The 12375-nt window shown below is 38.3% G+C and overlaps 1 protein-coding gene across 1 annotated transcript in view; it reads right to left on the reverse strand.

Annotated features, from left to right (window-relative positions):
• SPOCK1 (SPARC (osteonectin), cwcv and kazal like domains proteoglycan 1) overlaps positions 1-12375 on the reverse strand; it is a 315938-nt gene that overhangs the window by 55100 nt on the left and 248463 nt on the right. Inside the window, exon 6 of the mRNA XM_062002468.1 lies at positions 4864-4978. Coding sequence (XP_061858452.1) covers positions 4864-4978 — 115 coding nt within the window. The remainder of the gene's footprint in view (positions 1-4863; positions 4979-12375) is intronic.

The following is a 12375-nucleotide window of genomic DNA, read 5'->3' on the forward strand; positions in this document are numbered from 1 at the left end:
ACCTCTTACAAAACAAGAGGTCAGAAAGAGCCTCAACATGCTGTTAAACATTTACCACCCTGCCCAAGCTACTGCATCTCTGATGCATGTAAAAAATAAGAGTTACACAGGTATGGGGGATCCAGACAGAACCATATTATCACAATTACAAACTCATATTTGCCAAGAGATGTCCCAATCATTGCACAATGTTGCCTTTTTGATAGAATGAACTGCACATTCAAGTGTAGGACAGGGGCAGGAATGAGCTCTTCCTTTGCCAGTAGGTTCTGAAGAACTAAACCTGCTTATTTTTTGTCTGAAGCCCTTTATTTATGGAGAATTTTAGAAGCTTCAGCTTGTGTCAAAACAAGTTAAACTTGAGAACTCCAGTTAATATTGCAGAGCAATATTCTGGAAAGAATTTTGGAAAGAATATTCTTGGAAAGAATATTCTGGAAAGAATATTCTGGAAAGAATTACCTGAAAACCACCAACAGGCAGCACTTTGTCTGAAATAACTTCTGCCACTTGGGTATCACTAAGAGTCGATCAGTCCTTTTCCTCTGTTGAAATCATAGCTGTATTAATTTTATGGTATCAGATAAAAGGGTGCATACACTCAGAAAGGGCAACTAACCTTGGGACAAACTACAGATTAACCTTTGTCTCAGGGTATCCAAGTGGCTATCATGGAAGCATATTGTAAAGATGGGACAAGGCTGTGAGTAATGAAGCATATCAAGTACTTTCATAAACCAAAAGAATCTAAATGGGCTTCAAAAAGAAAAGAGAAAAAGCATTAAGGTTTGTCTTCTTTTCAAAAATATTCCATTAGTGCCCTCAGAGAGTCCTGTTTTCTACCTCTTAGTCTCTGACTCAAAATTCCATTTAAGAAACTGGAGAACATGATCTTGCCATCTCTTAAAAGATTTAACAATATGCTACAAAGATTCTATTGTTGTTATTTGCCATTCAAGGTAATAATTCTGGTGTAGTTTTCTTTTGCTAGCATTTGGGCTATTTTATTAATGTCTCCATAGTACCAGTTAGCACATTAAAAGGAATTCGAATTTTTAACACGATTATTAGCCTTGATTTTCATCCTCAAAGCAGAAATGTTTTTGAAGGTGCCCAGGGAGGAGGAAGGAATACGATGCAGACAATGCAGTCAATTGTTACCTCCAAGCACATACACTTAGATTGCTTTTCTTTGATGCTGCTGCCAATTTTATTCACAAGCGTATAAAAAAAGGTCATGACATTTAGAATTACAGTACTCTGGAAATTAAATGTTCCTTTACATTTTTAATTTCTGAAAGTAATTTATTATGGAATAATATTTGAATATGATTGAACGAATGTGTAAAGATTAATGCAAGCTGTCTTCAAATTGGAAGTTCACAACCACATACATTTAACCTTGTTGTAGAAAAGGCATAAAAAAGTTTATGCAGTAGCTCTCAGAGCTGCATTTCCATTTTGCTGGAAGCATTTGCACTGTAATTCTCCTTAGTAATTTTTCTACTGACATGTCTGTACAAGGCATGACGGTTAGCTCTCTATCATTTTCTATTTAAGATTACACTGTATATAAATGGATTTCACAAACCTGGGAACTAAATGAAGACCAGAAACCAAATCCTAACTATCTACACAATTATTTTACACAAATTTTAATGAGAAATCAAACTACTGATTTTTGTACCAATTCAGTAATATGAATGATACTATCATAGCATACAAGGAAAATAAAATAATTTGAAGACTAGAGAAAACACCATGGTACCAAGTAACCAAAATGTTAGTCAGAAGCTCCAGACTGAGCATTCTGGGAATATGACGAACAGGAGGTCAGTCAAACACAGCTGTTATCCGGCTTCAGGTGACTGCCATGCTCTACCTTTTGATTGCCATGTATGTACCACACATGTCACCTGAGATTCTGTCAAGGCTTGTTTCTCCAAAGCCAGGTGACACTACTTGTTGAGCAAATAAAGGAATCTTACAAAAGGCAGTGCAATGGAAATTTTTTGTGATCATCAATAAGAATTCATAATTCTCCCATGAATCTAAGGAAAACTGTCTGGCTTCCAGGTTGTAAAGGGCAAATACACACCAAAATCCTCTTCAGATGCAGCTAAAATTTAATCTGGGTAAAATTCATACTAGTATATAGAATTTACTCATGTTTTCCCATGAAACTCCTAGGAGCTCTTTGTTAAAACACTCTGACAGACTCGGAAATATTCAGTCAGAGAATCCATTACATTCAGTGGGCCAACTGAAGATACAGTCTAAAGAGAGTAGACTGAGGAAGTAGGTTAAAGGAAGCCCTTAACTGGCACATTACTGGCATATTAAAAGGAGAAAATTTAAGACTAAGCAAGTTAGAAACCTCCTTTACTACTGTTTATTTGATTCTCAGTACCAAACCCTTTTGTGGGCATTTCAGCACCTAGCACTAGAAAGACAAAGTCTGTGATAAAGCAATGTATTATATTGCTATTATTTTTTTCAATATACATATACAGGCACACACATGTGATCACTACCATACCTGTGCAAGTATTTTGCTTGTAACACTACAAATAGGTTCATGAACATCTTCTTTGCAAACACTCAGTGCAGGAGATGACTAGTATTTTCAGTGTTCTGAATGTTTCTGTACACATGTGGCAATGATTTCCCCTATATCTCAAGTCACTGTGCTCCTCCAAGAGTGCAGAGGGCTCTTCATGCTACACTGAAGACTGCAGAATTGAGGCATTTCATATTCTTGTCACCAAGACAATGGCAGAACTACTGTTAGCTCAAGTTTGCCCTCTTGAAAAAGTGCTCAAGGAAAGTTGCTCTGCAGATCACCCAATCTATTAAATTAATGCCTTCTAGGCTGGAGTTAAAGCTTGAAGTCATGCAAAACAAAAACCTGGGTTTCAGAATACATATACCTTGGCAAATTGCTTTTGTCAAGATAAAGGTTATGTGCTGGTTTAGGCTGGAGTGGAGTTAATTTTATTCACAGTAGCTGATATGGGGCTAAGCTCTGGATTTGTCTTGAAAACAATGTTCATAACACAGGGATGTTTTCATCGCTGCTGAGCAGGACTTGCACAGAGTCAAGGCCTTTTCTGCTTCTCACCTCACCCCACCAGTGAGTAGGCTGGGAGTGCACAAGGAGTTGGGAGGGGACACAGCTGGGACAGTTGACTCCAACTGACCCCAGGGATATCGCAGACCACATGGTCTCATGCTCAGCAGATAAATGCGGAAGAAGGAAGAAGGGGGATGTTTAGAGTGATGGTGTTTGTCTTCCCAAGTCACTATTACATGTGCTAGAGCCCTGCTGTCCTGGGGATGGCTGAACACCTGCCAGAGATGAGAAGGAGAAAATAAATGCCTTCTTTTGCTGTGCTTGTGTGTGTAGCTTTTACTTTACCTACTAAACTGTCTTTATTTCAACCCATGAGTTTTGAGTTTTCTCAGTTTTACTTTTCTGATTCTCTTCCCCATCCCACCAGGGGTGGTGAGGGACCAGCTGGGTGATGTTCAGTTCCCATCTGGAGTTAAACCACAATAGTTATTGGAATCTTTTTTCTTTTATATGAATGAAACTGTAAGTTTAAAATGTCACTGAAGATTTATTAATATGATACTCTTTCTGATAAGGGCAAAGAAAAGAAATATTTCCTGTAGGCTGATAAGGGCTACAAGAAATAGAAAATATGAATAAGCCAATTTATCAGTGGGTATACTGTAACCAAAAGATTCATGCCACAGTTACAGTTATACATTGATTTCAGAACCTTGTCATCTAAAATACTTCATCTAAATTTGATAGCTATGCAGAAAAACATCAGTGATTTGCAAAAAATGGGATAAACCTGAACTTTCAAAATTTAGTCTGGAGAATCACGTCTTGTTCTAGAAAGTGGACGGAGGCTTAATGGGAGGACTGGTGCTGTGCTTTCAGCTGGAGTGACAGGGCCTGAATTAACCAGATTAACTGTTGTTTAAACTTTATTTTTCTGTTTTTGTGCCTACTACTGTTGGAACATCTTTTTTATCCTCCATGTGGTGCACAAGGTAAACACACATATTTCACTGCTTAGCATGATAGAGCAAACCCTTAGAGTGGAAACCCTTAGACAGAACCTGGCTGTGGCACTTGTATCACCGGTGCATTTCTGCTTTTGGGCAGTCTCTTTTGCAAGAACTAATTCCCTTTGGATGAGGTCACTCCCACACAGATTGTATTTACTTCCTTGGGAAAGACCTAGAAGAGTGAATTAGCTCACCAGGCTTTCAAATCTAACTAGAGAAACTCACTGGAGAGCTGGCAGGGAAAAAAAGCCATTTGTGCTGAGACTCACATGACCTTCAGTTTTATATAACATCATTTGCAATGAGTTTGTTGCTTAAACAATTTCATATATGAATACAGATAAGTATATCTATTTATTATATATTTGATTTCTAATAACAACAATAACAATAATGCTTAAAATGATAATTCAGATCCCATGTAGTATGTATATGTGACTTTAAATGTCTTTTTGGTTAACACAAGGGATGATTTTGTAAAAAACTTATACAGTAATGAACCATCAAGCAGTGGGGTTTTTTTTCTAGCTTCTTTTACAATGTTTCAATATTTTGACTCAAAATATTTTCATTCACAGATGAGAGTCATTAGCCAAAACTCAGTTTTCCTGTGAGACTCTATTAAGTGGGTGTTAGTTTTGCAGCAGTTAAGGTGTTCCAAAGCACTTAAAGTTCAGGGAAGTTGTACCTTAGCTTTTTCTCAGAAAGTGTTACCTATAAAAACTACTAGTTAAGAAATGTCTTACATTTTTTAAAGAATAGAGCAGAAACCAAACTCACCACTCTTCTCCATCTTGTGTTTAGAACTTTCAGGCCCTGGAAGGCAGGGGCAAGGCCCTTCACATCGAGCTGTGATGGTTTTGCCAGAAGTACATGCATGAAACTCCAACTTGCACTAGGATCATAAAAAAACCAGAAAGAATATGTTTTGAATTAGGACAAGATACAAAAGCAGCAGCTGTGGATTAAATGAGAAATTGAGTTTAGCAGTAATAGCATTAGACAGATTGCAAAACTTCACTCTCTACTGAAAACACCATTGCTTTTATTATTACAGATAACAACAATAGTAGCTACTTCCTATGCAGAGTTTTGCATGCCAGTTCTAAATGTACCTTGTAAAATGTTATTATTGTTCCTGCTTAAACACATGGAATCTGCAGCATAGAAAGAGGAAACAATGTCTTTCAGGTCACTTAAAAGATCAGTGGCAAAACTGGGAAGAAAATACAAACCTCCTATGTGGAAAGAAATGAAAAAACCCATGTTCTTCCTATGCTGCATTACCATGTTTTGGGTGTGAAATGACACCATCTCTTACATGTTACCACTACTGACTTAATCGTTTGGTCTTCTGAGGAGGTTGGAGCTCTCACCTTACAATGCAAACAATAGGCTTGGTCTGAATAACATCCTCACAATTAGTGAGAAATCAGTTCATGAGCTGATGCATTTGGTCCTTCAACACATCAGTTTCTCTGAACAAGGAAGAAATTCTAAATTGCTTCTACCAATATTTATAAATTTTCTTAATGGTTAATAGCATCATCCCTAAAATTAGCCATCCATAATACAATCAACTCCAGAAAGACAACAGAACTGTAAAACTGAAGAGTGAAGTTTAAACAATAAGTAATACAGCATTGTTCCCTACAGCTGTATATATTGTTACTTGTTCCTTTCTCTTCCCTAAAACCTCAGCAGATGAGATTTACAACACCTCTTGACAGCCACCACATTAAAACCATTTAGGATTGCAAGATGTGCAGTATTGGAAGAAGGAGACAAGTCAGGAGAATTAATATTGCAAAAGGGTGCTGGTTAAAAAGCCTTGATTTATAACATATTGACTACTCATAGCCTTTGTTGTTTGCATTACATACTGGCCCATAGTTACTGGCCCAAGGATATTTCCCCAGACTGTGCCCAACAACACGGTTGCTGCAGACTAATGTACTAATAAAACTAGTGAAAGAAAAGAACACACAGAAACAGAAACAAGAACATGCAAGGTGTTCTCTTTGGCTCAATCCCCAATGAATAGAACACAATTTGGGGGTTTTTTTTGCTTCCTTCAAGCCCTGAAGATCAGAATCTGAGGGCTTCTAATGCAAAGGGCAGTTTTGCCTACAGCACTGAGACTGGTGACATTCCCTGCAGACTGGCTCCTGTCAGGCGATACTGGACTTCTTATGCTGTAAAAAACCTTTGATAAGCCTGAGTTTTAGAACAGATAAATTCTTCTTCATTTAAAAGTAGGTCAGCATGCTTATGAAGCATGATATAATGTGTTTTGAAACATGCAGCTTTTTTGAAGGCTGAAGGACACAGTCTAAGACCATGGCATTATCAATGAGGATGCTGTAGGCAACTGGAGCTCATCTAGCAAAGGCTACTGACGAAAATCACAGCATTGTCTTCTGTTATGTTGGTACAGCGGAAGCCAAGAGAATGAACAGGATGTTGTTACAAGATAAATGCCTCTTGCTTTGAAAGTACTGCAAACACCTTGGCTTTGCCTTTGCTTGTTTTTGTTAAAAGTGCTCATCTTTGCCCAGGCTTTAATCTAGCAGCAGGAGTCCATTATCCTGTGCCTACATCTCTTTCTGCTGCCATTATCTCCCTGCCCTTCTGAACTTCCGTATGCCCTGGTGGTTGCCTGCTCTGTGTGATGTTTTACGTTTTTGATTGAGAACATGTATGGCCAAACACAAACTTGTACTTTACACTAATTTCTTTCAAGAATGAAGGGAATATAAGTTCTTATTTTTTGATTGCTTCTCTGTAAATTCACTTGCATAATCCATGATGTTTGGACAGAACAGAAACACAAGAGAAAGCACATCAAAAAAGAGAAGACAATAAAGGAGAATGCACCACACAGTCCTGAAGGCTATGACTCTTTCTGTAGCATATTCTTATAGTCCATATGTTATTGAGAATGCAGGCATAAATCTTTCTGCAGCTGGAGCTGATCATTTAATCCCTTACAGAACATCAGTTAGTTACATATTTTATTATGCATAATAAATGTAAATTATGTATCTAAGTATTAGCAATTATATTTCAAATACCACCTTTAAGATGGTAAGGCCTATTTCAAGCCTGTTATTACATGTAGTTAAGAGAAAGGGTGCTTTATGCTGGGAAACAGCAAGGCAAGTTTTTCCTCAGCTTTTTTTAATGATTCATAAAAATGGCAACCAAAAAGCTCAAAGTAAACCAAAAAAAGAAACTGCCTAAAAGACTACCCTCTATCATCTGAGTGTGCAGGGCAAGGAAGAGAGCTCAGCTGGAAGACTACAGTTCACATGTGATTAAATTTATACCCATGATTAAGTACTTGTTGGGAATGTTCGTTTGTACTCATATAGAACTGGGGTGGCAGCTTGGGGTTGGAGAAGGAAGTTTTTTGACTATTCTGCCACTGGATTTACAGTCTGGAAGGAGTCTGTTGATTTTCCCCAAACTATTGTATTTCTATTTTTGTAGAGAAAAAAACCCCCTCAAATATACTCTTTCCTTTTGCCATTTTAATCTCCTTCTCATATGAAAATAAAAAGATAAGTGCTACAGGACAAAACATTAAATGACAGAACAATGTGTTCTACCAGTCTTTAAGATCAAAAGGACATTACGATTTTTACAGACACGAGCCATAAATCTCCTTGCAATGATTCTAGGCAGGTGGGATCAGTCATCTGATTTCAGGAAACATATCTCACTGGTGGTATGACTGAATACACCTTGACTCTATGCTGAGCTCTTCTCGTATAGCTCCTTGGGTTCTGTCAAGCTTCACATTTCTCTGCTACCTCCCTGGTGTTTGAACTGCATCTGTTTCCTACTAACCCCAAGGCCCACATAAACATCTCTAAACTATTTTCTTGCAAATGGAAAAGCAGCTCTGTTATTTGTTGCTAAATGTATATTGAGATCAATAAAATATATGAGGGGAGAAATGGTTGAATGTATTCATGGAAAATTCAGAAATTAATTTATTCAACAAAGAATGTGGGAAAGTATTGCAGAGTGTGTTTTGGCTAAAATGTTCCCCTGAGAATCCACTACTCATATAATGATTCCCTCTTTATTGTCAGTGAGTCTACAGCAATGTGTTTTGCATAAGCATTCACATTTGAGGGAGAAAGAAAATAGCTGCATAAAATTTATTCCCAGCTATTTTCTTCTTGTCTGTCAGTCTCCAGCCTGTAGTCCCTGCTAGAGTAGAATCTAGATTTTTTAATGATGTAATAAAACAGCATACCTCTGTCTTTATAGTCGCGTTCAACTTTTGACAGTCAGATTTTGACCTAACCTGCACATAAGTAACATTGTCAGATAAGTTACTGCGATCTTTTAAACAAGGCTGTAGGTTTAACAAATGAATGTCTCTGTGGACAGCTTAGTACAGCCTCCAGGTCACATTAAGGACTTGAAGAGCTTTGCATCCTGACACAGGGAACATGTATTGGCTTGAAATGCAGCTCAGGCAGGCAGAAGTGATCCTAGCACAGACAGCACCTTTCCATGGGAATGCAGATGTCATTGAGAATCTGCTGCAGGTGCCCCAGGTGGCCTGGGACATGCTATATGCCTAACACTGCTCCTGTTTGTAGGGTCACAGAAGGACGGACAATCAGAGCACTTGGCACAGGCTCAGCATCCTGGATGATCTCACAGCCTCAACAACAAACACCAGGGAAGGCGAAATGAGGAGAGAGGATGCTTTATCCAGGGCTCAGCAGAGGGGAGGCTCTCTGAGATCCTCATGTGGTCTTAATACATGAAATTCATAATATTAAATCCATAATGTACAATTTATTGTAGTTATGCTAATAAAGGAGAAAATGTTAGCTTCCAAAATTATACTACTTTTTTCATTGAAATGTGAGCTAAAAAGGAAAGGAGCATTTTTTTTTTGTTGGTGGAAGTATGCAGGAAATAGCAGACAATATACATGATGAACTACCATGAAGTCACTTTCCCAAAAGACTGAATATTCAAATAGGAGGTTAAATTTTATAGTATACTAATTAAAATGTATGTTGAAAACCTGAAATATTACGTCTTTCTAACAGCAGTAGCTCTAAAACTCTGTTGTTGAACCGCACTCTTGCCTGGAAGACACTGCATCTTCCTCAGTGCCCTGCAGCTTTTTACATTTCCACTAAGAATTATTTTCAGTGCAGTGTTTGTCTTATGGTGCATCTTTTGTTCACCCACAATATATCCCTTCTAAACTCCTGATACAAATAACCAAGGCTCATTATTTTCTGTCTTATCTTTTACTCAGTTCCTACCACTGGTAGAAGCTTAAAACTTCCTGAAATTACAGCATATATGTTTTTTTAGTCCAGAGTTTCTTTATATCAGCAGGTTTTTGTACCTATCTGTCTTACCAGATAATTAGAATCCATTGGAATTCAGACACTCATTTGAGAAGGGTTGTTTGTTTACAAGCTTTAGTGCAGTATTTGCCATTGCTTCCTTAGCTAGGATTGTTATCAGTATTTTCTTTATAGGTCTCTTTCCAGTTTTCAACAAATGGAAAAAAAAAATACTGTATTTGGAACAGTCAGAAAAAGAGACTTTTTTTTCCAAAACTTGGCACAGTAAAAAAAACCAAAACGAAAACCACACCAAAAAATGTTCAGTATCTTGTCTTCAAATCCCCAAAGAAATGTCATACAAATGCAGTGCATTCCCATTGCAACCTGCTGAACGTGCATATTAAAAAGTTTCATCGGGAATCCTGCAAACTTTTTATGCTCTGTAAGACCTGAAAACAACTGCCCACTTGGGCAGCTGAGAGACAGCAGTCAACCACATGAATTCGTGTTTGTAAAAAGTCAGACAATAATGCAAAGTCCTGACACAAATCTCAAATTTGGGGCTATGTGACAGGGTTCTGCAGTCTCTTAGCACTTTTCCTTCCTGCGGTGCAGTCTTGCTGCCTCTTTGCTGCTCTGCAAACCAGAGCCTTGCCTCAGCCTCCCTGCCTGGGGTCTGGGGAATGGCTGCACTGGGACAGGGCAACATTGCTCCATGCCTCAGAGTAGGCACTGAAAAGACAGACCAAGCTTTATCCCCTAGGACTGACCACTGGAAAGGCTTTCTGCTGCTAAAAGGGGCTATTCTGTGTTCAGACTAGCATTTTTCCTAGCTAATATAGTCGTTTCTCTGGACACACATTTGCTGTTCCTTCCTGCTTGGAGGGTAAGCTTTTTGCAGCAAGGCTTTCTGCCCTGTGCATGATCTACTCCTAAGTGGGACTGGGTCACGTTATTGCAATTAAAATGAAGGAGAGTCTGGGAAGAAGAAAAAAAGGAAAATTAATTGTTTTCTATCAGATTAGCTACCAGGAGAACATACAGCACTTTATCTTTGCAATAAAAGCTGTACAAAGATATCTTAAAAACTTGGAGCTCTAATTAGGAGCTCTTTCCTCCTTATGAGGATACAGAGCTGCTGATGATATTAATGGGAGCATACCAGTGGTGGAATAAACTCTAATTAGCACAAACAATCTATTATATAAATACATATTGAGCCATTTGTAAAATATGTGCTAGCTATAGCTTTGAAGCAGATGTTAGAGCTGATTGGCTCAGAAATTCTCCCTTTTGCAAGAGAAAACATGAAGGACCCTCTCTCTGTGGCAAACAACAAATATTTGAGAAAGTCTCTCATCGCACACTTAGCTGACTTAGCTGACAGGCTAGAGGTTCATAATCTGCTAGAAAAAGAGAACACATTCCAGGTGTGGGGTCAAGAAGAAAGAGACTCAGGTTCCAAGGCACCAATATGAAATGAATCCAACAGAATTATGCAGCTGAATGCAGTAATGCCAACAGGTCTCAGGCAGCAAAGCTCTGAGGACCACAAATTGCTCGGTACTCCATAGTCCTGACCTCTGCAATCTTGCAGCTCTAATGAAGGAGAGCTGCAGGTCTTTGCCCTCAAGGTAAAATTAACCATGAAGCAGAGGGAAAGTATGAAACCTCGGTAATCTTTAAATGACACTCTTTAAGTCATGAGGTCACATCATTAATATTGCCAACCACAGGTGCTTCAAGCACATGGCACAGGTCCTTAAAATTAAGTTTGTCAATTTTGAGAATTTAAAATGCACCACTTTTTTTACTCTATATTTTTTTTTCAGCTACTTCATTTTTGTTAGGTTCTAGCCATAGTTAATCTCTAAGAGTCAAAAATATGCAAGTTTAAACAACTGACTACCAACTCCAGAACAATTGGAAAGAGAGAAGATTCATCTTCCAGGAAGAGACAATCAGTTCATGGCCTGAGCTTCAGAAAAAAAGCAAGCTGAGTTACAAGAGGCAGCTATCATGCAATTCAGGATGGCATTAATTGCATATTTGGTGGCTCCACAGTATAATTAGAAATGTGTACGCCTCTCTAAAAATCCATTTCAACTTCACCGGAGGAGAAAAGTAGAAGCAGCTCACTGTTCACCAGTTAAAGTCAGAAAGTTGTTTTGGCAAACAAAGAACCTTACTGCTCAAGAGAGGGTCAACTCTGTTCCTAAAAATTCATGCCTCTTCCTTACCTTCAAAGTGGTGCATGAGATACCTTTAAAAGAGCATTAGTGACCTTGGGGTACAAGTCCCACACCCCATTGGCAGAAGAGGGAGGAAAGGCTAAAGCAAAGACTCTGGAGCAAAGTATCTGACCACGCTGGAATCGGAATACGTATTGCTAAGAATTCTGCCTTTCATTTGTTTCTAAAGGATGACTTTGTTTTTCTTTCATATATGTGATTGCAGTCAAAGTAGCCAAAAGCTTTGCAGTTTTAAATGTTACTCTGTTAGTTAAAGTTATCTGAAGAAGAACTACACACTTAAAACGAAAGGTAAAAAAGAGACATTTCCCAAACTGACTGAGAGCTGAAGGGTAACTGCTTATAGGCACATTGAACCATTTCAGTGTTTGAATGGCAGGATTGCAAACCAAAGAAATTATCGTGTACTTACACTACTGCAAACTGCCCTTACGGACAGAGCAACATCAGCTAATCTGGGGACTTCTGGACAGACCATTAAAGGACAAAAATCCTTTAAAAAAATCCTTTGTATTCAAACAAACTAAATTGCCCTAAGAAATAACTGTCAATCAGCTCAATGTGAATCAGGATTTTCCTAAAAATGCAGTTAATTGCACCAGCTAGATGAGATGATAAATAAGGTCACAGCCTATAAAGTTCCTTGGGCACAAATGCATAAGTTGAGGTGTTGAGGAGATGATGCAAAGTTCCCCATTCCCAAGTGG

This window comes from Colius striatus, chromosome 9 (genome assembly GCF_028858725.1).
Source record: "Colius striatus isolate bColStr4 chromosome 9, bColStr4.1.hap1, whole genome shotgun sequence".
NCBI classification, from domain to species: Eukaryota; Metazoa; Chordata; class Aves; order Coliiformes; family Coliidae; genus Colius; species Colius striatus.